This window comes from Larus michahellis, chromosome 3, assembly GCF_964199755.1.
Source record: "Larus michahellis chromosome 3, bLarMic1.1, whole genome shotgun sequence".
Taxonomy (NCBI): domain Eukaryota; kingdom Metazoa; phylum Chordata; class Aves; order Charadriiformes; family Laridae; genus Larus; species Larus michahellis.
The window spans coordinates 35,523,867-35,551,590 of record NC_133898.1 but is presented as its reverse complement, the minus strand read 5'-3'; the positions used below and the strand labels follow the sequence as shown (position 1 = coordinate 35,551,590).

The window sequence follows — 27,724 nt, the reverse complement described above, 5'->3', positions numbered from 1 at the left end:
ACCCTTCTTGCTTTTGCTTCCTTACTGGTAACAAACAGTTTTCATTGCTAAAGTTGCCCTGTGTGGACTCTCCGAAGCCGGGTTTTACATCCAGGATTGGAGAAGGCCTATGGACTTCTAGTACATCTATCAGTAATCCTGCATCCTTGTCTCTGTGTCCAGAAGACGAATGAATTACAGTTCAAACTATTTCCCTTCTTTGAAGACACAAGCTGTAAGTATAAACATTTACATTCCCCAGTACTGGCAGGTACTCATCCTTCCACAGGGGAAGGACAGTACCTAATTTTAAATAAAAAAGCCTTCAGCTTTTTTTTTCCTCCAAACAGATAGACGAGACAACTTTTTAGCTTGCTTTCTTAATGAATTTTTATCTATGCACTAAGCTATTTTTTTTCTTGCTCTAATGCAATTAAAACCAAAACCTGGAACAGACACACCTTTGCTGCTGAGAAGAGCAGAAACATCTGGTCAGACGGTCAAAGGCTGTTAAGTTACAGAAGAGCAGGTAACATGCATTGCCATCATTGGTGCTGGTGTCAAACATAACGTGTGGCAAAGGAAGGGCATGGAAGCACACGGTGTGCCCTGTTAAACTCAGCTAGGCGAAATTACAGAGACAGAGACCACTAAGCATGTGCCCAGCAAATCAGTGGCACGTATTACAGCTCAGTGGAGGGCTCACAGTACTCATCTTACTTGGCATCCCAGCCAACCACTGACTGAGCAGCTACTTGCTACTGATGATCTAGGTTCCTCCAGTTTCACTTGGAGAAGGAGAAGCACTGGCAGTTCAACCACTATAGCTGACCCAAAAAGGGTACTGTGAACTCGCTAGGGATCTCAATATCCACTGCTGTGTATCATTTACATGGCAGATATGTAAAATGTCTTAGGTTCCTTCATGCTGGCACTTGCTATGCAAACTTTGTAGTCCCTCTTTAGTAAGAGCTAAACTTGAGATACAGCCTGAGCATATCTGAAGCATCCAGTGCTTTACCACAGGCAAAACTGGTTTCCAATCCTCATTCTCAAAGGAAACAGGCAGAGCCCAGCTAAACCGCTGTTTTGCAACTGCTTATAATGAGACACCTCACTCCTTCCAACTTGTTCTCATACTCCTTATTGTCTATGATCACTTGGCATTTCCCCACCATTTTTACTCTCAAACCCCTGGATATTCCACCCAGGCCACCAGGTAACACCCTGAGCATGTTTTTTCTTACCTTTTCGAGCTCCTGCAAGTATACCTGGGCAACGACACACGCTGTCTCAAAACAAGCCATGACTTCCTGCTCCCTTTCACACAGTCGAGCACGTGAGGCAACTGAGTTGGTTGAGCGCTCCAGGGACAGACCTGCAAAACGGCAACACCTTCTTTAACTGGAGCCCACGAACAGAAGTATGGCCGTGTTAGTCCTTCATTTACCAGCTGACAGGAAAGTTTTTCCATAGGTGGGTTTCCCCCTTGTTTTAGTGACTTTCAGGAAAAGACCCCCAGGAAAATATAATTCCTACACATGCAAGGCATTTTTGTCATGCTGCTCTAACACACGGTGCCACTGCACACTTCTACAGTGCCTTTCAAACACTTTACGAAGAAAGGACATACATTCCCCTGGCCGGGATGAGCAAGCAGAGAAACTAAGGCCTATATTTCCAATGGCAGTTATAAATTTTGGGTGCTTCAATGCAAGTGCTGTTTCAGAAACACCCTGGCACTGGATTTGAGAATTTCTAAGCATCCACTATTCCAAGTGAAGCTTTCAATAAGCAGCAGTTTTGAGGGGGAAAAAACAAACTGGAAAATGATACCAAAACAAAGTCGGAAAATCTGAAGCCTCTTGGAAAATCTGAGCACATGCAAATTGCACATGGACACACAGCAAGCTCTTAGCAAGGCACAAGAGGCTCTTACCCACAAGATCACCCTTTTTTCCAAAGAAAGGAAAAAAACCCTGGGTTTTGTACTACTGAAACTCGTTCTTGTATCATCATCCAAACCCACAAAAAGGATGTTAATTGAAGACCCACAGCTATCGTCCCTACATGAAAATCTTTTATTATCAGATCCTTGTCTGCCATCACACTATGGTATCCTTTATCTCTCTAAATCTATTTGGAGAGGCTACACAATCACATACCCATTTTACTCTGATCAGTGTAGGTTCTTATGCCACACTGGATCTCTACAATATACCACTATTTGGAAACTCATGTCTTCTAAACCAGGCACTGATGCCCAGTAGCCCAACACAGGTTGTAAAAAGTTCAGCACATACTTCCCAATAGATTTTATATATAACACCACTCCCTAATACCAGTGAAAAACACGTAAGATGTAACAAAAAATCCTAGTGTTCCTGACACAGATCCACAGAGGTGATGAAAGAAGAAAAGAGTTCAGCTGTCTGAACAGCCTCTCCAAGGAAGCAATTTAGACTGCTGTAGCATATGGCAAAGGATCCTTCTCCATGTGAGGAGCCACCGCACATACGAAGAGCCATGCTTTCCTGGGCTCCCACAACCCCAGGAGACACAGCACCTCCACACAGCTCATTTCAGGAGTCTGACAAATTGCTGTGAGGTGGCGATGGGGGGCCAGGTTTCCCCATGATGAACGACCCAGTATGAGCACTCACGTTGGAGGAGTCTGAGGTTCCTAGGCAGTGTTAGCTTTGTTTACTTCTCATGTTCAATGTTTCTGTTTTGTCCCCTTGGTTACTCTGCTAGGAGTTTTCCTATCTCACATCTTACATTTGAGCCACACACAAGCAGTAAGTTCAGTGGGTTGAGACGAGAAGATGCCCCACTGGTGCAAGCTCAGGAGGTGGCTCCCCACTCCTTCTGCCCTCTCCTGAGTCAGAAGTGCATGGCACATTCCCTCAAGGACCTGTATCTTGAAGGAACACACATTAGGCCTTTCACCTTTGAAAATCCTGACCAGAGTAGAGCAGGGGGAGTGGGTTTACTTCAAACTGACAGTGTGTAGGGGACAGGGATGATGATCATTTTGCTGCTTTTGACTAATGCCTATACTGTGTTGTCTCCTTTCTGCTGACATACACTTTGTACAGCATCCCACATATAACAGATTTTGTCTTCTAGGCCATCTATGAAGTATCTGGCTTTAGATCACGTTGTTTTCCTATTATTTCAAAGCTTCTATTTCCTAACCCTGTTGCTATGTAATGAAAAGAGGACGTTAACTCACCACACAGAAAAAGAAACCATTCACTGCTGAAGCTAGAACAATCAGCCTACAAATCTGCTTAGATCTGTCCATTTTATCTACCTCTGAATTTCAAGTCATTCACCTTAATTGAAAATAAATTTTAAGAAGTGTTGCACTTCAGAGTCACCATCCCCTTAAGTGCAAAGTGGGGCTGAGGGCCCTGAAAGAAATACAGTACAATCCACTGACATTAATACGCATGCAGCATTTACTCAAACCGCAAGAGCCATCCTAGCACAGTCTGTATGGGGGTGGTTATCGTGGGAGATGTCACACAGAGAGAACAGGCTGATAAAAAGCCATTTACATACATGCGGCAGCCCACTGCAAGGAGCTACTATCTCTAAGCTCTGGCATGGGGGAGGAAAGCAAGCAGCCTTTGCCAGCACCAGGCACTGACAACAAACATGCCCGTCCACGTGGTCAGAAAAACAGAGCTGGGGCTGATGAGAGACAGGGGGATGAACATCTTCAAAAGGTTTCTTGCCACAGCAAGTAGAGTGCAATATACAGTGTATTAAAACAGATACTATGCTACATTGCACACATTTTTCTACTTGTAAAGGGCAAGAAGGAAAAATGATCCACATGATGTGACATTAGTCATGGTTCTTTCTGCTAATACCACATGCACTGACCTGATGCCATCAGAGTATAAAATCTTCTACAGAATCCAAACAGGGCTATTCTTCCCTACCACAGAAACGCAATGAAAAGAAAAATTAGAGCAAGCAGATTGCAAATCCAGTAGACAAAGTGAAGAACAGAAGAATAACAATAGAAGTTCCCTACTCTTGCAGTCACCAATTCAGTTCTCACAGTGCCAAGCCCCAACAATTACAGATTTGCTTAAGCTGCAGTTAAACAAGACTGCTTACAAGCGCTCCAGTCCTGAGAGCACAAATTCCACTAACTCTTCTCCATCGCCCCATTATCAGCACAGGAAAAATTCTGCAGCACAACATACATTTTAAATTCAACTCAGTTCCCAAAAAGCATCAGAAAGCCACGGAAGTGCATGCTACTTCCACGCTGGATTTAGCAAGAAAAGTGTAGCTCTTGCTAAGACAGAACTCGCTTCTGAGAAAAGCACAAAGCCATATGCTTTCTTGGTAGCTGGTTAAGGTAAAGAGACTTGGGTATTTTTCACAACCAGTTATAGTAAGATAATACCAATTTATAACTTATCTCATATGAATCGGATGCACAAATTTAAATATATATCTACATATATACCATAATAACATTTTATATAGTGAAGACACAGATTTCTAATAGAATATGCCCCAAGCTCAAGATTTAAAGAGAGACAAGCTTCCAGATCGTCCTTTTTAAAAGAACAAACTCTTTCTACTCGCTACTTCAGAGGCAGTAACATTCTATGTATAGAAACACTGCTTTTCTACATAAAGATAAGGCTTCCATTCACCCCCTCTGGTTCTCACGAAGATTCATCTTTGGCCCTCGATCTCTCTATAATCTTTGCCCTTTCTTCTCCCCTTCTAAACCTAATCTGCATTTATGTCAGGAAAAAAAACAAACCCATAAGGTTTTTAAGAGGTGTCACTGAACAAATTTCTACCTAGAGCTGAAATGCACTGCACTCATTTATGGAAACCTGAAAGGGGAGATTTTATGAAGGCTTATTTCCATGTTCATCTCGCTCAGTCCTTGCCAAGGGAAGACATCATATCATGTAGCTCCAGCACTATGGGGTGATGTTATTACCAGAACTGGAACATACATGTGGACATTGACATGCGGGATCAGATTCTCAGCAATGTAAGATGAAAATTCATGCTGGAAAGGATCCCAGAAGGTCCACGGTTCAACTTTCTGCTCAAAGCAGGGCATTACCCAGCCTGGTCTTGAAAGCCTCAGTGCATAGATGGAGACTGCACAACCACCATGGAGAAGAGGAGGCTAAGGTGACATTCTTCTTTTCCTCCAGTTCATAAAATAGTTCTCCAAATAGCCACATTCCTCCTTCTGAGTAGGAGGAATATACTAATCCACTCACAGGTTCTTTTCATTTTCCTTCTTACACAGGCTTCCAGCCTCCTGTGTTTGGATGAATTTACACAACACAACTGGGGAATGGTGGGTTCACTGGTGGAAGAATTCAGGGTCAGCAGCAGCACACTACTTTCACCAACAGTGTTAGCTTGCAGCTGCTAAAACCCCATAGCCCAGGAGTATCAGAGCTACCTGGCAACCTCAGGAAGGAATCAAAGAAAAACGGCACACAGAGCGTGAAGCCTACCTCTTGTATTGTGTCCTGGTGCTACGCTCTGTACTGAACACAGCTATGGCATCTTGAAGCAAAAAGACAGCTTAGGGTGGAACTTCGAGCCCTGCCAACAGCATCAGCCCCAGTCAGCAAAGCAAGGTTACAGCACCTATGCTCCTGTGCCGCACAGACAGGCCATCCGGGCCACAAGCCAGCATGCTGCTACGCTAAGTGCGCGCAAGAGTTTTACTCTAGCTACAGGAAGACAAGTCATTTGTCTTGAGGTAAGCCAGGTGTCAACATATTGCGTGGCAACCGCTGCAAGGAAGCTGGTTGTGTGCACACCCTCGCTCTGTGGCGAACACCAGGTCATCCCGTGTGGCTGTCCCCAAGGGGAGGGTGCACTTAATTTCTAGCATGCCGCCTTCAGCCTAGTTCAGAAGGGTAGCTCTAGAAAATCAATTACCATTGAAACAAGACTATTTTTGAGACTAGTCTTCACACATATACACACGCATGCTGACTAGGTTCAGCAGAACACTAAACACTTTTCAAAGACAAAATTCAAAATCACAACGAAGCCATTTTAGAAATGGTATTACAACCAGCCTGCCCTGCCAGCTAAGGTTTGAACTTAAGAGCACAGCCCTCAATCAACCTATTACAATGCCTTGGAAAGCAAAAGAGCCTGAACCTCAACAAGCCAAAGCAGCAGTCAGGATTAGGCTGACACAGGCAAGACCCTGCACTACACATTATTTCTGCCACAATTCACAGCAGTTTAAGTAATTCACATCATGGATTTTGACACTCATCTCCCCAGCAATTAAGCTATGATTTTTCAGCAGAATTTATTTGCCGTGCAAATAGAAGTAGAGGGGAAAGGAAGGCTGAGAAGCCTTTGAATACATTCATTCATACTGCACCTCATGAAAGGTGGTGGAGGAAGAGAGTTTTGTTTTCCAAGAAAGCTGCTCAAACTTATTTCACCATTGCTTCCTACTATACAGGATTATTGTATATTCACAGCGATCTGTTATAATCTTAAGGTATTTTTCATCTAAAAGTCTCAAAGATAGGCAAAAAAATCCCCTTAACCCTAAATAAAATTATCCGAAGACCTTTTTGTGTGTAAGCTGGGAAGGAAGCCTCAAAATATAAGTAACTCGGGCAAGGCTGCTCAGTTGCATCAAAGCAGAACTCAAGACTCCTACTCCCAGCCTTCCCCCTAAATGCAGTAAACCAATGCTAACGCTGTTACTCCAGTTATTTTGAGATGAAGAACTCCATCTGGTTAGACTTGGAATTACAACTAAAGCTGACCGTTAAAACTAGGACAGCTTTTTGATTGAGTGGCTGTGAAGGCAGAAGGTGGCAAGCACTCCCCTGAGATGCAGCCTCAGTCACCTACCCTTGATCAATGCTGTGTATGCTCCGCATCACACTGCATATTTTACTGCAGAAATGAACAACCCTAATGCAAAGATGCTTCTTTTCCTGGGCATCCCAAGACCTGCTGCTTATCAGCTGGCTGCTCTCGAGTTTCATGGCAGATCTTTGAACCTTAAGTTTAACCTGTAACACAGTGGTCTCCAAACTTTTTTGATCATACACAGCATGAGTATAAAAAAAAAATAAAAATTATTGAGCATGCACACCCAACATATGTATATAGTTACATGCACACACTGCTTTACAAAGTCTTTATTATATATTTATGTTTATTTTTTCAAAAGTACCTGCTAGGTAGCATGCTACTGACAGTCACCTGTTACCACAGGAAAGGCCAGCAAATTCAGAACACTTGAATTTTTGTAAAAGCAAGAAGGCATAACTCATCTTTAAGTCTGACAACTTTTTAAGCACTTTTCCATGAGACAACCAGTGAGTTTTGGCATGTTAGAAAAGACTTTCATGGTCAATCTCATGACAAAGTACTGTAAAGATTCTATTTAACAGTCTTGTGTTTATAAAGTTAACCACATTGATGGCATCCTACAGCACTTCATGCACTTCTTCGTGCACTTCTGCGTCCCACTTTGCTGCTAAGTAGTTCTTAGTGTATTTTGTTACTGAACCAGAATTGAGCAAGCTCCGTAAGCTGAGACATATGAGGAACATTTGTACTTTTGTGCAACTGTATAGCAAACCTCCCACACCACGTAATTTGTTCTAATACTTGTTTCTTCAAGTCTTTGGCAATGTTGCCTACATGCATTCCAAAGGAATGCATTTTAGTGTGTTGTCATACTGTCTTCTGTGAATTCTCTCAGCCATTTTGCTGCAGCAGGAAGTACAAGTGTTTCCCCAATGGTATGTAGTTTTTCATGTTTTGCTCTCATGTAAGAAATCTCAAAAGAGGCTTCTAAAAATTTACCAGTAAGTTTAATGAAAATTTTTTTACGTACTGAATTGAGTATCGCAGGACTTCAAACATTGCTGATTAGATCTGATTAGATTGTCATTGCTTTTACCTCATAATGTGGCTGATGAAGAGCTCGTGCTAGGAGTAGTGTCAGCTCTGACATTTTCTTATTGTTCACTTGTGCTCGTGGTATTAGTATGACCTGCAATCCGCAATTTCTTTGATGGAATCTTTAAGCTACTTGTCTATGTCATGAGGGTTAGTTTAATTAGAACTAGATAATATAATACATAAATCCACTTAACCAGGCACACCTGAACTGCAATACACTGGAAGTGAACGAACAAGTAAGGGAGTCCCTGTGAGCCCCTCTGCACTGTTGAACATCCACCCTTCCGCAAGACACTTTGTGGACATGGCACCCTCAGACATATAGACTGAGCAAGGGCACCACTGTCAATACAATACATTAGTATAGCTTAATTTTAACGGTGTGTTGTTGGGATTTTTTAAAGAAAAAAATAAATATAAATAGAAGTTCCAATATTTTTGTCCTGCATTCCAGTGGATCATCTTGCACACTACCTGAGGCCCATGCACCCCACGCTGGGGACGACTGCTAGAACCTGTTAATTGTCCTGGTACAAGAGGTCACCTCAGTTGCATGACATATCCGATAGCAGTTAAGGAGACACCTCTGCTGGAGCAATGCTACGGGGCACAGCAAACACGGGGGAGAACGGCAATCTCTTACAGCCTCACATCTAAAGGACTTTGTCAACACCATCAACATCCATAAACTTCCACGGCATGCTGCAAGAATTACATTTTCTTCCCTGGTCTAAATACAACAGGCAGAAGCAGATGAGAAAAAAAAAAAAAAAAAAAAGAAACGTGTATGGGGCACAAGGCAGAGAGATGGTGCTGATGACCAGTATTGGGATTTATTCATCTTGAGCTCATCTGCATCTCTGCCAGACAGCATCAACAGTGAGAAAGTTCTCTTCTAGCTGCAGTCACAGTCACTGAACCAGAGTACCCCACCTTCGTGTGTACTTTGGGACCAGGAAGGAGAAGACGGAAGGATAGAGTGCCAATTCTACTTATTTTTTTTAAAACAGACATACCCTGTGAGGACTAACAGGCTTGTTCCCCTGTAACTTAAAAGATTGTCAGAGACATCCGGAGCTTACTCCAAGGTAAAGCAGCACAGGGAAATCTTCCCATAGCCACTGGACACACACACACCATGCTACACAACACAGCCCCAGCACAGGGACAGCATCACAGGCATCTAAATGCTACCCCTAGCTTAGGCCATCTGAGAGTACATTTGTATTTATTTTCTTTTAGTGAAAAGAGTGCAGCATGTTGTCTCATATTCCCCACACAAACACTGTGCATTCCTTGTTCCGTTTCCTCAGAAAAGCATGTGAAACTACTCTTGTATCTCCTGATGCTGCTGACCCCACAGCTTCAGAGAACTAAATTATAGTGCAGGAGGCAGAGAAGGTTTCGTGCGTGTGTACAACCAGCACCTGCAATTGTGTGTGGAGAAGGGAACGGAAGACTAACGAAACTTTACCATCACAGAAAGTAAATCTCATTAACAAAAGGAACAAGAAGTTAATTTCCTTTTCCACTTTCCAAAGTTCAGTTATTTGCCTTTAGTGGCCTGCAGCTAACTCCTCTCAAAAGTCTAAAATCATACCCATGCTGTATGTATGCATAGCAGATGGTGCTTAACAAACTACTTCTAAACTGCAAATAGAAAAAAAAAAAAGTAAACTACCCTACCCAATGGCAGAGAAGAGCTCAAGAGGCGCAGCAACCAAACCTGCTTCCCTGGCTGCCAGAGGAAGCCTAGGTGCACCAAGAATGCCAAGCCTGGGTCTGGCAACTCTTTCACATCAAAGCCAAAAAGCAGTGGCACCAAGGCACACAATTCACCAACATGCAACAGTTTTGAAGTCGTCACTGTCACAACATAAGAGCAACTCTAAACTCTTAAATTTCTATGCCGAAAACCCACATAAGACATACTAATACTAGGCCCTTTTATCAAGACAGCAGCATCTACAAATCGGGGCTTTTGCCTATCAGACAGCTGCTCTGATGCCAACATGAATAAACAGCGTGCTTCCTGTCAAGCTGGCAGAACTGTGAACACCAGCACTTTGAAGTGTATACCAGGTACAGAACAAAGTCTCTCTCCGATGAGGATTAACATTTAAAAGACGCAGTTTTTGTCAGGCAAAAGTGAAAACAAGTTCTGCCAACAAAATGCCTTACCCTCAGTTACTCATTTTTTAATGTCATATTGCATCATACAGCCTCGTGGCTGGGACTCAATTTTCCTAACCGTCAGGCAAGAAAACTAGTTTTATTATTTAGGCTCTGTTTAAAGGAACCCACCTCCCACAGATCTCGGTGCTCAAAGATATAAATCTCATCTATTTTTACTCATCAGGGAAGGATTCCAACGTAAATGAATTTGCGTCCTGCCCCTGACAGACCCTTTTAAAAAAATAAAAATAAAATAATGAAAAAGAAAACAATTTTTTTCTTCCATTGCAGGTCTACTTAGTCACAGCAGCAGCTGAAAATACTGGCAAAAGTAACCTCACTGAGTGGCTGCCAGTAAAAGAAACAGCAGTTAAGGAACAGGAGGAGACTAGTACAAGCCAGTACATCATCTCAAAAGCAACATCTAGGTTAAAACAGCTACGTACTGCCAAGCGTCAATCGTTCTCATGAAGCCCATTACCACACAAGAACAATATATTTGTATGAAAAAAGTAAAAGCAAAGCTTTAGATAATTTTTCCCCACAACTTTCACCCAAACCTATGCTTTTCTCTTCTTAACTTTGTGCCTTGTATAATTCTGGCTCATCACAATCAGCAAACTTTCCCAAAGACTATGCTGTCTTTAGGAAAGTCTTTGCTGCTCCCCTGAACACTACAAGGAATTCAAGCACCTCTGGCAGCACTGTTGCTTGCAAGGTGGGCAGGTTCCAAACAGTAGTGAACTGGAGTCCCAGTGAAGCCAGCACGCTTTAAAGTAACAACTCTCCTGGTGTAAACGGGATGATTAGGGTAGAGAAGATTTAGACTCTCAAGTAAGAGCCTACAGTAAGCATACCATGATGTCAACAGTGCCTGAGCAACATAATAATTGATACTAATAGGGACTAATAATTGACTAACTAATGGGGAGAGGCAGGGAGAGAATTCAGGCTCTTAGGATTTTTCCCTGTCCTTTACAACCTACTGCCCATTTCTGCTAAATGGGTACATTACAGTACGCTGCCCCCGTGTCAGTCAGTAGTAGCAATGCAGGCAGGATGAAAACTCAACTTTTTAGGGGGAATTCGGTTGTGCTGGAAGGAGGGGAGGAAGAGCTGGGTTCCCTCTTTTTTTTACCACTACCAGATCTGGGTATTTTCCTTATAGTCATCTGGCTACTGAACAATAATACAGAAATGGATCACCTTTATCTTGACATGTGCAATTGAAAACATGCTTTTACTTTCACCCCTTAGTGCCCAGAGAGGACCTAAAGAAAATTATTTATTTGAACACGGAAAAAATGCCATCAACCTTCCATTAATCCATTTCCTATACTTGTCAGTTGACAAGACAAGGTATGTCCTTATATAGTAAGGCCTCCACATACTATCTCTTTTTAGATATTACAGCAGAGTCATTCTGAGTTCAAGAACTCTCTAAAATCAGCCTGTGCAAAAGATCCCAAGCACAAGAGTATGCATAACCACAGGGAGGGGTTTTTTTTGAATCGGAAGGCAGAATAGTATTCCAAATGCTTGTCTGGAAAAAGGAGACTGCACCTTGCAAAATGTTATGTCCTCTGAAATGAGGAGCAGGCTCAGAAAGTGCACGTTATGGCCTGTTAACACGTTTGTAAAACATGACCTGAAATGAAAATGCTTCCTGTAAAAATAAGTTAGAAGAGTAAATACATGTTCGAAAGAAGATTATGAAATAAATTATGAACGTGCAAAGTCACAAAACGTTTCCAAACTCAGTTTATCTGTACTTGAAATCGTTCGAACTCCTGGCACTCAGAATCATTCCACACAGTCTGTATTCCTGTACACTCACTAGTTTGGGTATTGCCATCTCCTTCATCAAAAACTAAGGAGACAAAAATCTCATCCCAGAGAAGCTAACTGGAAATTCTGTTTTCAGAAGCACTCTGTTTAAAAGAAAGGCTGCTGAAGTTAAGTCTATAACACACAATAGTCCATGAACATTGTTTGGATGCAATATATCCTTGCACTATGGGATTGGCAGCTTTTAGTTAAAAAAAAAAAATGGAGAAGTTACTGGCTTAGGATCTGAAATAAGAGTTTGATGAAGTACTGAAATAAGTCTTTAAAGTAGAGGCACTTTCTTCCAGGGAAGACAAAAAAAAAACAAGAACAAAATAACGCACCCCACATTTCTTTCTCCCTTTCAATTCTCTCCACTAATTTAGTTCAATCATTAGCTTTTCAGAGCTGATGAACCAACAAAGTTTTGACTAAATAAAACCAAACAGGAAAGCTTATTTTTCCCATTTTAAGTTACAAATTTTTTAAAAAAATGCACGCATGACAAGAAATTTACCAGTTTTCACACTTAGCAGAAACACTGAGTTACAACACTGTAACAAGTGAAATTCATTTGTTTACCTGAAAAGATTTTCTTAATCGAATTCTTTAAAGAGAAGAGGAAAAAGTAGATTTATCAGAACTTAGCTTTGCAATAAAGCTACCTTTAACTGTACATTTTATTCTAATTTCCAAACAAGTTCAGCTGAATACAAATCTAACCTAGGAAATTAATCATCCTGTGGAAAACCGTATTAGAAAATGAATGACACCCAAGAAAATGTCAAAATTAAAGACTCCAATTAAGTGTATGAATGAGTGGGTGATGTATCCTCTGATTAGTTAGAATGAACAGTTTTATTACCAGACTTATGTTTACTGAACGCAAACCTACATGTTTTTAATAGTTCTGCAAACCAACACAATAAGAAATTAATTAAGCAGCAGAAGCACAAAAGGAAGTTTAATATAGATTATTCAAATTTCAAGGCTTCAGTTAGTCAATTTAAAGTCATGATTAAAACCAACCAGGTAGTTTTCAAACCAGCTGAGTAAAAGGTCAGTTTTTCTGTTTATTATCTCTGTGTGATATCACTATTTTCCTTTCACCAGCATAACCTCCAAACAACCACTTCCAGTATTACAAATCCAAGACAAAGATTTCACAGGGCGAGAAAGCAGAACAATATACTTCCAAGCAATACTGACCTCATTATCATTGAAGTTTTAAAAGATACAACCGTAAGAGAAACAGGAAAACATGTAAGATAGCAGTTTGTCCTAAAAATGAACAAACAAAAAACGCTAAAAACCCACAAAGAGCTGGACTGAACCCAGAACCTTGGATGCAGGCTCCAGGCTGTTTAGCGTAATCAAGCTTAGGAAAAACCCTCACATGGTGGATTCAGGGTTTTGCTTTCAGCAATGGCATTCGCAGCTCTTAGGAGGGCTCATAAAGACCAGTGGCTCAATTCAGCAGAGTTTCTCATGATCTTACGTTTTTTCGGAGTGTCACACTACAGATCTTAAACAGCTTTAAATGACTTAAACGGGTTCAAGAACAAAATAAAGACTGCTCCGAGACATTGAACTATCAAAGTCTCTTTTCCTTGTACGTGTGACTTGTTATAACAAAACACAGACTATGATCAAGGCTTCTTACAGACACAGCATCACCTTGTTCTCTTCCACATGGATTTTTCTAAGGCCTAAAAATGCCGAGCTCGCACTGCAGCCTTTTGATACAAGGGATTAATCTCACCCATATTTAGATACCCACAAAAAAGTTAATCCACAGCCTCCCCTCAGTCACCAGAGGAGGCTGTATTGTACAATACCGTGCGCTTCATCTGTGTCAGACACCATTTGAAGACGTGATGAATCACCCCAGAACTGCCAGTTTCTGACTGTACAGAGAGTTCAGACTGGAGTTGCATGAATTAAACCTACCCTGAGCTGAAAATGGCCAATAACAACACAAAAATTACTGCAGGATGGACTGGGAGAAAAAGAGAAAAAGAGGCAGTGGGACTGTTAAAGCTTCAACTCACTAGAAAACCAGCTAGATACCATTTGCAATACTACATCATTGCTGCACAGATTTAGATAGCTACCTATCTCCAGGCTACCCTCCTCCAGGTGGAAGAAGTCCAGTGCCTGGCCTGACAGTTGCTCTGATGGACACAGGGAGCTCCTCTGCACAGCGCTGACTCACCTTGCAGAAGCTCCGGTGCCACACATCCTGACCGCAAGCACTGCAGCAAGCCAAAGGCACTCTCAGTCCTTACAGATAGGACCCACGTGCCACATCAGCCCTGCCTGAGCCTTCATCGCTCAGGCTGACAACAGTCTCCTTCAGTTAACACCGCTCTCGACACACTCTCACGCAGCGCAGCAAGAAAGGCTGTGCAACACACATTGCAACACCATAGAAGCCTTTCAACTGACATGGAATTTAGGTGTGCTGAAGCCCTGGCTAGAGCGATACCGTGCTTTGTAAAAGGTTATGTTGTGACCTACCCTACTACCAGGAACATTTATCCACTGGGAGCAGACAGAGATCTCTGCAAGGTTTCTGCAGCAAGCACAGCCAGAGGGAAACCAACAGGCTCTGGCAGTTACACACGTTGTTCTGATATCTTTTTTGCTTGCTTGTTTCAAATGGACAATGCCAGATAACGAAGCCACAACATGTCCCAAGTGAATTAGAAGCAAAATGAGAGCAAGTTTGCTTACTCAATACTGTTTTATGCAAGAGACAGAACTGCTTGCATCAGAGATCACCTGCTGTACTGTGAACTGAGCAGAGGTTTTAAGGAGAAATTAACTTCACGGTGGATGGGGAGGGAGGAGACAAGTCCAGACCAACCACCCACCAACTAACCATAAGAGGTTAAAATTAGTCATCATGAAAAATCAAACTGTTGTCAGAGCTCCACTCATGGTGCTCACAGAACTTCTCTCTTCACAATGTGGGGATTTAGAAACAGGACAAGCAGAAGCAGTCAGTTGAGAAACTGAAGGAGTCTTGTCCTCTCTGCCATTTCTTCTGTGACTTGTCAACTGCTCGAGTCCCCGCATTTATAAGTAACTTCAACATTCACTGCTCAATACTCAGCTTCGGTGGAAGTCTACTGAGCAAGGCAAGCAAGAAACTTTTTCCCTGTTCAACTTCTGCAGTCCAATGACAAAGGTATAAAATCCATATTGCTTTTTACCAGAATATGAACCTTCTACATGCTATGGACCTTCAGAGGAAGACCCCAGAGATTTAGTTTAACGTCCAGCCTTCAGTGTTGCGGACCTCAGGTGCTCTAAAAAAAGCAAACTCAGTTTTGCTGGTTCACATTTCATTTCTACCACTGACTTTATCCATACAGCTCCCCCCAGTGTATCCCATAACTTTCTCATTACATTTTTGTTTGTTTCCAACGGTAAAAGGGTGTGATTTGACTTTTCTTTCTTCAATGACCTTTCCAGCATAATCCCGAATCCTTGGGGACCTACACTGCCATTCCGCATATAGGCACAACCTAGCAGTACTAGCTACTCAAAACCAAGGTGGTTTCAGGTTCATACTAAGAAGTGATATAAAGTTCTGGTGTCTAACCAATGCTGTATGAACAGACATATTTTATTAAACCAACTATTTTCTCCCACTACTGAAAATCTAAGTAAGAAGATAAATGGGGAACCTAAGTTCTGCCCTGAAATAAAGACAGGACTGTGGCTTTTCTAGTTTGTTGCCTAAATGATCCCTGCAAAAGTTTTACTACCAGCGATGTTCAAGAGCATCTTTAAAGAAGGTTTCAGTTTGCATAAGCAACCAGTAGTTCAACCGAAGGCAATAATATGGTATGGATCAACAGAATTTCTGCAGAGATACCAAATGACAAAAGGGGAATAAGAAAAATCTTTAGCATAAAGTATAAGTGAATTTTAAACAATTCAACTCTGTGTTGTTACTTGCCCTGCAGAGGTAGCCTGGACAGGTATGTTTTGAAATGAAAATTTAAATTCACACTACTATTGCCACAGTTACCTGTACAAATTTCTAACCTTTAAGGGCTTTTTTCTCTAAAACTGGGAGGTTGAGCACATGGCATGGGGTACCGCGATCGTAGCAGCGAGTGTCCCCTCCAAACTCAGCTGGACAAGCTTCACTTTGCTGGACTTTTCTCTGTCAGAAACTTTGGTAGAATACTAAGCGATTTACTAGACCCTTGTTATCTTGGCTAATCTGAAAATAATGATCATGGAGGATAAACACTGTGGAACAGTAACAGCACAGAGGATGCTCTGCAATGGCACACACAAACACAGGGGCAACACAATATTTACGTTCCATGCTAAATGACGTGGGGGAAAAAATATACGGCCTGATCCTCTGAGGCAAACACCTCACCCGAAATATCTTCATATGCAAGTGAAGTAGTCAATACCACAGAGGAGGCCTTCCAGGAACCATGTTGTTTCATCAGCATTCATGCATACCTTATTATTACACTCCCACCTCGCCAAGGGCCTTACCCAGTTCCCAGTGAGGACAGTGCATCTCCTTCAGACTCTGGAGCGCACCAACCGTTGCTCTCAAATACGCTGCTATGAACGCACTGGCAGTTACTCACTCCTCTACGCCATGCAAGTATTAGTGCGAGTTACAAGTAAATGAGTCCTACGCCACAAAAGCTCGTTAATGAAGCAGATTCAACCAGTGCCACAGAAAACAAAATCAAAGCAAGCAAAGCAGCACAAATAGGTTTTAAAAAAAGCTGAATGACCGTGTGAGATCATGAAACACCCAGATTATTATCAGCAGTACTAGCAGCCCAGTCAAACAGTATTTTGGGTTGATTTGGTTTCACTCTTTTACATACCAGTTGAAGGTATCTGATCATCAGAGTTCTCATTCACCTAATTAGCTGGTGGACATGCTGAAAAGAGTAGAAAGCAGTAGATAGGTAGCAGTACTTGAGCAACATTTATAAAGGAACTGAAAGCAAATGAAGGAGAAGATTACTGGTCTTTTTTCCCCCCAAGTCAAAAACTGACTAGGGTCTTCCTTTCCCCCACTCAAAAAGGAAATGCAATTTCACTACCCATAGAGGCAGTTTTTATTAGGATCTCTCAAACAGTGCAATGTCTGTAGAATTACAAGGGGGAGGAGAGATTCCTGCTTGTACATAAGGTCTGATACTGTGTGACATGCATTGCAAAAATATACTACCTGCTTTGAAAGCACATATTCTGTTAGTCCAGAGTTTAAAACTTGGAAACATCATCCTTGCTTAATTCACAGAAATCGTTAAAATTTACAAGTGGATGAACTCGTTCTAAGAGAAAGCATAGGCCCCAATTCAGCTGAGTGCTTGATTAAGATTTTCCCAAAATGGATGCACAAGCTCAAGCATGTTGCTGACTTACAGCCAATGGTTACCGCAAGATTTCCAATTTCAAGCTTTTCATTACAAGCCAGCCAAGTTTAAAAACCATGGACTAAGACTCCATAATGCCTTTAAGTATAAACTACACAGACCATACCCAGTAGGATTTTCTAAAGCATACAACACTGCCCTAACTCCGCTCCAATCAAATCACTTGGAGAAATACCTTCAACTTCAGCATACCGAAACACAGCATACTTCAAATACGCATATGCAGTCCTTTACCTTTAATAACAAAGGCTTCAGTTACCAAACGCAGCATGTACAGGGGTTCATCTTTTGTTGAGAGGTCATCAATTCCTGCTTTTGCATACATGCTGATGGCATCTCTGTAGGATCCCTCCACATAATGAAGCTTTCCTAGGATCAGCATAGCTTCTGTCATATACTTAGGCTGAAATGGAGCAGGAAGAGGAAAAGAGTGTTTACATGGTACAATACCAGACAGCAAGAATGAGATACTTCAGAACAAATTAAGCAGATTCATAATGCTTTCCTCTCAACGTTTCTAGCCCCACAGGCCAGAGCAGGAAGAATTTAAGCATCTAGAGATCTTAGGGCAATGCTGATGACAGCAGCAAGCAACAAAGGTCAGGCAAGTACTTTGAAGCTCAGTTTGGAAATACACAGCTTACAAGCCACCTCGTCGATTTCAACTGACCTACTCTATTGATTCACCAGCCACAGATAGCACATAAAAGCCCGGTATTGCCTGAACTACATACATACATACCAAGAAAATCCCCTGCTTTTAAACTAGGCAGAAAGCATCACTTTTTAGTCAAGTGATCCCCTCTCCTCTGTACATTTAACTAAAGAGCAATAAAGGTCCCAAATTTTCTTAAGTTATCAAAGAATTTTCAGGCAACGCTAGAAAAACAGAAGGCATGCCTGCAATTTCTAAGATTTTTTTTTTTGTTTCTTAAGAATTGAAAACACACATACAAAACTGTGTAACAAAAAAATCTTAGTAAAATACATCCATTCAAACCCTTTTTATGCTTTGGAAAACATGAGAAGTTTCCAAAGCTTCATACTCATTTTTCTAAATACATGTAATCAATACAAGGTCAGTGCTGCACCTGTAGCCAAGTCACCAGTAACAAACAGTAACGGCAATTCATGCAGCCAAATTAGCACCAGAACCTGAAAGGATTCAGTGGTTCTGGATGGTTTGGGGCTAAACGATAAAGAAAGAGGGTTGGATCGACTCCCCTTCCTTCCCTCCTCCTTTTTACTTTTTACATACACTGACTTTCAAGAAGTTAAGAACACGGAACCCCCCCCAGAAAAGCCACTGCACACTTGCTCCCTGGAAATTAACATGATAAAAGTATAACATACACTTCCAAGCTAACTAGCCTGTAAGTTTCAGGACCAAAAGGAATACAAGTCTAGAACAGACTATTGCAATTGATCATCTTTTTAAAGCCAGTTATGCAACTGTGTGTCCAAGGACACCTATACAGCATCAGCCATCCACGCAGAGTCTTCAAACACTCCTAAAGCTCTGCAGCTGAGTTGACCCAGACCACAAAATAAAATAAAAGCATAACTTTGCATAACTTCTCTGGCAGAGACCTGAAAGCAAGGCAAGGCTGTAATCCTGAACTCAAACCACGATCTTAAGTGCCTGACAGCAGCTTGTGGCACATTTTACCTCCGATCTGGAGATGACTAGGTGTACACAATTCCCTCAGACCGGGAGCAGCAGTAGATCACTCCGCTTGCTAGGCTGACAGCACCATTATGCGGCCATGCCCCACCACCCCAGAGAATTCCTAACTATTTATCCTGCATCTTTCTAATAAAAAAAAATACACAGGATATGTACTTGTAGCACATAATTTGTTTGCATACGAAAAAGCAAGTCTCCCAGCAGAAGACACTGCAAAGGGGTGCTGAATTACCAGTCCATTAGTTAATGCCTACAATACAACACTATACAAACAGGAACACAGGCAACACCAACACCTTGTAACAGACTAACAATCATATGAAAGAAGCATCCAGTTGGAAGAAATTACAACAACAGAGTCCACTTACTCGTAGCTTTCCTCTGCTTAAGATATTGGTAAGATACTGTTTAGCTTCACTCAGTTTTGGCTCATTCTTCTCTGTCAGTGGAATGGAGTCCTTCACTTTGGCAAAATTTTCCTTCAAACATTCTTCCAGGAGAGCCTCTGCAAGCAGCATACTCCCGTAATCCTCTGAAAGCACATACCAACCAACAAGAAACATCACTTAGTACCGTACTGCTGATAAATAGCATTAAAAAAACAAAACAACACACCTTTGAGACGCACAAACGTAACCCAAATGAGGGAGTAAGGAAGAACTAGCATGGAGAAAAAAGTTTCATTGACTTCTAGCTATTGGAAACAGTGCGTTTCCTATGAAAAAAACAAGTGACATTTCCTTTTAACTTGAAGATTTTGCCTAGTGAATCCTTTCATTTGGACAGCACTGTTCATTCTTGTGTTGTCACTAATATAACACTTAAGAATTCTTATCACAAAACTCACTTTCAAAAGTATAAGACCAATCTTCGTAAATATTTAAGTGCATGCTTTAGATTTACAAATGTATAAGCATGAAATGCATGCTTCGGACTACAGATAAGCTATGAATTTCACTGCAGAACAGTAATCACATCAGAAACTTTTAAGATTTTCATGAAAGTTCACAGAAAAAAAGAAAATAGAGAATTTAGACACATTCTACACATCCATTACTAAAGACACAGAAGGCTTGATCCAGTGACATAACTAATATGCCGCATAAAATTCTTTGTACATTAAAATCCATTCCTGTTCAGAGTTCCACAAAGAAAAGAAACAGAAAAGAAACATAGGTAGTAGCACTGGATATGGTGTGAAACATCATGCGATGTTGCAATTATACACTGAAAAAAAAAAAAGAAAAAAGTTTCATCTGCCAGTGTACTTGGAGTTCTTGCATGACAGGTCCAGTTCTGCAATATATTTATTCATAAAAGTAGCACCTCAATCAGCTGACTAGCGAGTCAGACAGGGTAAGAAAATCTTTGTAAACCAAAGAGCCAAGGCCAACATTTCCTATATACTTCACATTTCAAAGTCTGAAATTCTAGAATGCAGGAAACACGATAGTGTACCTATTTCTATATTTTCAATCCATGGGACAACTTATCCTCACTTACTACATACAGCATTAATAATCGACTTGTGAGGGGTTTTTGTTTCCTATTTTTTTGTTGTTCTGGCTTAAGTGTTCAGCTGCATATCGGATTATAACCACAGTTCTTCCTGCTCAATTGCAGCTCTACAACTAACTTGCACGAACAAAGTATATGTACATAAAACGGGTAGTGTAAATGTTCAAGTGCATTTTCCCCCCATCCTTGCATGCAATCACTTCTACGCAACACCAAAGAGCTTTTGGGTAGTCACTGATCTCTTAACCAAGCTTAAGGAATTACATAAAACCATATACAATTAAGAAATAAATATACACAATCTCTCAAAGCAAATACTACTATTAAAAAATCCCATCCAGAGACACTATTGTTTCTAGAAACACAAAACTGTAGCTAGTCCCTTGCTGGAAGAAAAGTTCTGTAGCACTAATAAAGCATTACTCTTTCATAACTAGCAAGTTATGATGACATAGCAGCAAATTAACAAATGTTTTTACAGCAATCATACTGTTGTTATGCCTCTTAATTACAAAGTAACAAACTAATGTGAACTCTTGAACTATTAATGCCCCCAAACTGCATGATGATCTCTGCACCTGGGAAGCGCTGCTGAAACCTGACTAAAGTTCAAAGTTTGGCCGTGTGGTTCTCAACACAGGGTTCAATCTGCATCACGTATACACTTGGAAAGCCTTGTAAACAAACATGTATTAAACTACCAACATCTCCCCCCACCATGCTTTCCCACTGTGAAGTTTATGCACTCCGGCAAGCTTCAATTACTCTAAGGCCACATCCTAAAAACGCTCCTCTAAAGAAGCGAATTTATTCATAGAAATAGCTCCTCTGACTTCAGCGGCAGAACTCGAAGTGTTCAAGGCCAGGCTGGATGGGGCTTTGAGCAGCCTGGTCTAGTGGGAGGTGTCCCTGCCCGTGGGGGGCAGGGGGGGTGGAACTGGATGATCTTTAAGGTCCCTTCCAACCCAAACCATTCTATGATTCTTGTACCAGTGCAGTGTCTAGGATCAGGTCCTCTTCACAGCTTACTGCTGCTGACTACAGACACAGAATTTTATATTTCTAAGTTAGGCTGCCTCACTTCTTACAAGCGATTTCATTTAAAAAGAAGGAAAGTAGCATGCTATAACAGGGAAAAAAAAAAAAAAAGGTAAGAATACATTTGCTATTTATGAAACCTGTCTTACAGGTGAAGGAATATTTGGATGAGCCTAAGCCTTTAAATAAAGCAGTCCCCTTCAGAAGTGTAGGGAGATAACTTAGGGGCATCCAGAACACGGTGGGGAGAGGGCAAGAGGGAATCAGGATCACACATATCGAGAATCTGAAGAGACATTTCCAAACACGGGATTTTTCGGTCGGTCGGTTGCCTGGCCACAGCCCAGCCGAGCTCGTTAAATGAAAAGCTAGGCACCGAGCTCCGCCGCCACCCGCGTCCAGGTGCTCATCGAGCCCAGGGCAACATCCCCAACGCTCGGAAGCCACCGAGCGGGCGCCGCTGCTGCTCCCGGCTCCCGCGGACAGCCCCGCGCAGGGCACGTCCCCCGCGGCCCGACCGGCTGGGAAGCGGTGACACTAAGAGGAAGCGCAGAGGTTTTTCTTCCTGAACGCCGTCTCCCGGGCTCCCGCCGCCTCCTCTCGCCATCCCTCCCTCCCTCCCTCCCTCCCTCTTGCCGCGGGGCCGGGGGGCACCGGGCGACACCCTGGCAGACCGGGGCAGCCGCAGCTCCCGCCCACGCCAGCCCACCGGGACTGGGCTGCCGAGCCCCGGAAGGTGGCACGGAACGACAAGCCGCCGCCACCGCCCCCCGCCCGGGCGGTCCGGTAACGGCGGCCGCCCTGCCCTGCCCCGCCCCGCCCGCCGCTTACCCGCGTCCTGCGCCCCCCGCGCCGCCGCCGCCGCTTTACGCGGGGGCCGCACCGGCGGCAGGAGCTGCCGGGCCAGGTGCTGGAGCTGCCCCCAGTGCCCCTCCGCCCGGCACCGCTCGATCTCCCCTTCCAGCTTCACGTGGGAGTGCGAGGACTTGGCCGCCATCTTAGCGCCGCGCCGGGCCGGGCCCGCCCCGCCACGCCCGCTCCGCCCGGCGGGGAGTCCCCGGCGGTAACCACCGGAGCCCGTGCGTGGCCGCGGTTCCGGGCGGCCCCGGAGGGGTGACACCCTGCCCCAGCCCTGCGGCCGGGGACGGCGGCGCCTTCGCGGCCGCCCCTCGGGAACCGAAAGCTCGCACCGCTTCCCCGGGCTGGGGCTTGCGCGGGGGGTTAAAACCTCCAGAGGCGAAGGCAGCCGCTGTTTAGGCGCCGCGCGTAACAGTAACGAGGCCCTCGGCCGTTGGTGAGGGGGAGAAGCCGAGGGAACAGTTTAATCGACAGAGGGTAACGGCCACGGGACGCCGCCGTTCCCGAAGGAGCAGCGGGGCGGGGAAAGCGCCGCTGGTGGAAGGGGCTGTGGGGAGGCGCCGTGCAGGGTCGGCCGGGGACAGCCCTGTCAGCGGGCACACACCGCCCCTTTCCACCGTCCCGCTTGCTCTCGGCTCCGCCCTTACTGCTCCGCAGGACCAGCTCGGTGCGTCCTTCTGCGGCGGGAAGGGGTTCTCCTCGCCGGCAGCTGCCCGGTGCCGGGGGGCGGCCGCGGGGTGAAGGGGCGCCGCGGTGGCACCGCCCCTCGGTGGGCGGGGCGCTCCACCTGTCCCCTCCGCGAGGGCTCCACGTGGAATTCCCGCAGCGGCGCAGCCAATGAGGGGGCAGAGGGGGCGGGGCCGGCGCGCGCGGCGGGTGCGTGGGGTCAGAGGTGAGGCTGGGGATGGTGGCCGGCCTGCCCCGAGTGCGACGCCACCTGCCCCTCTGCTGGAGCCCGCCGGAGGGACGGCGACGGCAGCAGCCATCCGCCGCAGGGTGCGTAGCCGGGCGGGGGTGGCGGGGCCTCTCTGCCCGACCCGGCAGCCGCGGCGAGGGGAGGGTGGGGGGCCGGGCGGGCGGAGAGCCCGGTGCCAGCTGTCAGGGTCTCCGGCGCCGCTCCCCGCCGAACCGGCCGCACTCCGGGGCCGGGAGGAAAACCGGCCTCCTGAAGGGCTTGAGCGTGTCACTTGCCTGCCACGCGAGCGCTGCAACGACCCTGGCTTTTTTAAAGTTGTATATTATTTAGGGCGTGCAGTCCTGATAGATCCACTAATGGGACGTGGCCGCCGTGGTACCCTAAGGGACCGTTACTGCCCCAGCCGTGGGGCCAGTCTGCATGAGGCTGGCGTGGCTGCCTGGCTGGAAGCAGTATAAAGTCCTGAGCGTGGCTAAAGGGTGCTCATTCGCTATGTGAATTTTAAAAAAAGAAAGTAATTCTCTGAAAATTACTGCATGTTTTCTTGACATGGGGACCCTCAGAAGATTGTAGCTCATTGCGTTCTGCTTGCCAAAGGCCTGAAATGAAACAAGTTCTTCTGCTATAGAACTTAGTGGGGTTATTTCTAAGTACTCTGTAAATCTGCTGAAAGTAGATTGCTTTTTTCATCTGGTTTTTTTTGGGGGGAATGTTTTCCTTTTTGCAGGATATCATGATGGCCCAAAGGGTTTTTAGAATGCATTTGCTGTTCTGCTTTCTGGCCGCGTTCTTCATCTCTGCCCTAGCTGAGGAACACGGAGGAGAGAGTCAACATGCAAATATTCGCCTTGATAAGAACTTGGTACAAGATAAAGAGTATGTGTTTCATGTTCTAAAAATGTAAACTTTACTTCTTAATGATTTTCTTATCTCTTAAGTCTTGTTGCGTGAGTTGGACTTAAGCCTGGGACACCCTCTTTTCTCAGGGTGTTGTACGACTAGCTAGAGTCAGATATGAGACATGATTGCTCGATATATTTGTAGAGATATGAGACCTAGAGATGTCTGTGGAGCATTTAGTCCTGCTTATACTATAAAGAATTACTTATAGGAATCCTGCTTACTTAGATCAACATATGTTAGACAAAATCATACTCAGAACAGGTAGAGGGAGAGGGGTTTTTCTCATTTGCTGCTTCATACAGAAAAAACAGTGGTAGCAGCAAATAAAACTCCCTAGAATACTTCATGGGAGTACACTGGGAAAGATCTTCCTCCAATTCCTGTGCTTTGGAAGACAGCCAGAAGGAGATTTAGGGCACTGCTTCAGTTGTTTTGATAACTTACTAAGTAGGCCAGAAGAAGCAGAAATAGCTATCGAAGGTGTTAGAGGCCACTGTAACAAACAACCTTTGTACCCCCTTCACCTTAGTATCAAACTGTAGCTTTCCGTTGTCCTGGTTCTCCAGGGTGCTTTTAGAGATACAATACTTCATGTGTGCTTGACTGTCTGATCAAAGACTAAATTTGATGTAAACAGAGCATTAAATATTAACTGACAGACATGTTCTGGGTTTTGTTTATTTTTTTTTTCTTAGCCACATCATGGAACATTTGGAAGGTGTTATTGAGAAACCAGAATCTGAGATGTCTCCACAAGAGTTGCAGCTTCATTACTTCAAAATGCATGATTATGATGGCAATAATTTGTTAGACGGATTAGAGCTTGCTACTGCTATATCACACGTCCACAAAGAGGTAGGTGGAATTATGTAACAGGGCATGTGTGGTTGGAAACAGTTCTGACTCTCTAAAAGCCACTTACAATAGAACGGAACAGTTACAACATACCTTCAGTGCAGTTACAATTTTGCCTGAAAATGAGATTATTTTCCCCCCTCATAGTTTTGGTTTGGTTTATGAATGTGCTAGCTTTATTACAGCTTTTTATGTCACATTGCCATTTTCAAGAAGTCTCCGTTGTAGTTTAAACGGAGTGAGGGAGGACCATAGAGTGAAAGTGATTTGTCAAGAGAGGATACTTCGGTAGGCAGGGATGGGGACAAAGGAAAATTATCCAAAATGAGATAATGCTTTTGAGGGTTTATAGAAATAGCATGTGTTATGATGCTATTTGAGGTTCTAAGGCTGTGGTTTTCAACTCCAAACTGTTACTGCCATGGATGCACAAACGGTACAAGACCTCTTGCTCAAAATTAGTGTTACAAGAACCTGTCACAGCCTGCCTTTTTCTGAACACAAATTCTGTTTCCAACTAGGAGGGACGTAGTAGGAAGATACAATCATTAGGAAGACAATACTAATACATTGTCCTGTACTGACCTTTTGGAAGTTACAATTCAGAATAGGTGCATACACCTGTGGCAAAAAATACCTAGCCGAGAACAGAATAGTGGCTTGCTGTTTCTTGTGCAGAGGTACCTCTTTGTATTCCCCTTTGCTCGTAAGGAGTGTTACTAATGTCAAGCTTTGCATTTTGCAAGTTCTGACACACAGGAATATGTTTCTGTACTGTATTAGAAACTGTCGTGTCTATACTATATCAAGATCCAAATTAAAAATACATCTGTTAGATTACTATCCATTGTTATACACTGTGCTATTCAGCTTTTAGATCTTTTGGCTAAGAATATTAACGGGATACAAGAGTGCTTGTTCTGAAGTCCAGGGAACTTGGACTTCATAGCTTGCACTTGGTGAAAGTTGCTTGTATTGGTATAAGCGATTACGTAAAACTCAGTGCCAGATTAGGCACCAAACATGAATAGCTTAACAAAAAAATTAGTTGCCAGTAATCTATCATATGTGCCACTAGGTGGGAAACACTGCTAAACTGTTCAATGTGGTTTTGTTTCTGTAGGAAGGTGGTGAACATACCCAGGCAATGAAAGAAGAAGAGCTAATTAGTCTAATAGATGATGTCTTAAGAGATGACGATAAGAACAATGACGGATACATTGACTATGCAGAATTTGCAAAATCACTGGAATAAGGTTTTGCAGGGGGCTTGTTTCTCCTTCTAACTACGTGGAAATGTGAACCAGTATAATGTGATTCGTTACTGTCTCATATGAACCTCTGCTGTGAGAAGGAGAGGTGTACCAGTTCCAGCTGAATTTATTTGAAAGTTGTATGTGTTAAGAGATCGGCTAACTCAGAGTAAGAGCCATGTTTGACTAAATGTAGCTACACATTTGAATCTTGAAGCATGGAAGCATCAACAGTACTCACATGGGGTACAGCCGGCCAACTCTTAAGTAGCTGTGTATTAATACTAAATAGATCACAGACAATCTAAATTTCAGTTTTTCTCTCATTGAGTTATATAGTACTTGTTTGCTTACATCTTCTACTTAAACTTGTAAAATACCTAGAAAGCAAGAAAAGATTACTGCATATAGTTGTATTTCAAGGATAAATGTCCTTTCCTTCCCACTAATTTCAATGGAAATTTGCATGTAAGTACAGGTGCTTGAAACAGCTATTTAGAGGAAGAGCATTTATATGTGGTTTGTCTGTGAGGTCCACGTGATACCGTATGGACTTTAACACAGTCTTTGAAGGAACTGACTATTTTTCAATATGCGTACTTCCTAGCATACGCTTACATGTTACATATAAATATATATACATGTGGTGTTCAAGTCCTTCTTGTCCTTCACAGATTTACTTTTATATCTTAATTTAGTGATTTTTTTTCCTCTACCTTCCATGGTGTTTTCTTAAGGAAATGAAAGTATTTTTATTACATTTATGTGTTGTATTAATGCTGTATAGCATTTATTCGAGTAGCTTCTGCTATCTCGTTTTGAAGGTCACATTAACAGTAAACCAGTTTAATATAAAAGCTTATGTTCAATTTGGTTTTTACAGTATTAGCCAGCAGGATAATCTAAGTGAGCAATTAATGCTGCCTTGTTAAGGTTTAAGTTCATATTCCTTGACACTTAAATTACGGTATTACCTTCAGGAGGTATTTCATAACTACCAGTTTCAAGATACTCGAGTGTTTGCAAATTAACATGGTTCTAGGAATGTTTTCACTGGCTTGACTTAATACTTGATAAGTTAAGCAGTTTAAGGCTATTAGAGAAGTGATGTATTGCTGTGTTATTGGTATTTGGTGACTCTAAAACATCACTGAATCTTAAATTGCATTCAATCATTATCCATTAATAGAGAATCTAAATGTTAGCATATTTCTGTAAAATGTATAAAGAGCTATTTTCTGTACAAAATTATTCTTATACGAGAGAAACACATTTGTAAAAGAAATTATTTCCTCTCTTTAAATGTTTGTGCAATGAA

General features: G+C 43.0%; 2 protein-coding genes across 6 annotated transcripts in view; one reads left to right on the top strand and one right to left on the bottom strand.

Moving 5' to 3' along the window:
- TTC7A (tetratricopeptide repeat domain 7A) overlaps nt 1–23,227 on the bottom strand; it is a 176,218-nt gene extending 152,991 nt beyond the window's left edge. Inside the window, exons 1-4 of one of the 5 annotated variants that reach the window (XM_074579665.1) lie at nt 23,127–23,227; nt 19,434–19,597; nt 17,613–17,781; nt 1,227–1,357 (exon numbers count right to left, since the gene is read on the bottom strand). In XM_074579665.1, the coding sequence (XP_074435766.1) occupies nt 1,227–1,357; nt 17,613–17,781; nt 19,434–19,583 (450 nt within the window). In that variant the 5' untranslated portion in view covers nt 19,584–19,597; nt 23,127–23,227. Of the gene's footprint in view, nt 1–1,226; nt 1,358–3,873; nt 3,929–16,820; nt 16,880–17,612; nt 17,782–19,433; nt 19,598–21,770; nt 22,011–22,452; nt 22,827–23,126 lie in introns of those variants that run through there. The other 4 variants (XM_074579662.1, XM_074579663.1, XM_074579664.1 and 1 more) reach the window with 4 other exon arrangements.
- Nucleotides 23,228–23,316: 89 nt separating this feature from the next.
- MCFD2 (multiple coagulation factor deficiency 2, ER cargo receptor complex subunit) lies at nt 23,317–27,724 on the top strand. The gene is made up of 4 exons (XM_074579672.1): nt 23,317–23,475; nt 24,123–24,271; nt 24,994–25,153; nt 26,277–27,724. Exons 1-4 carry the CDS (start codon nt 23,317–23,319, stop codon nt 26,406–26,408), a joined length of 600 nt encoding a protein of 199 aa, XP_074435773.1. The 3' UTR covers nt 26,409–27,724.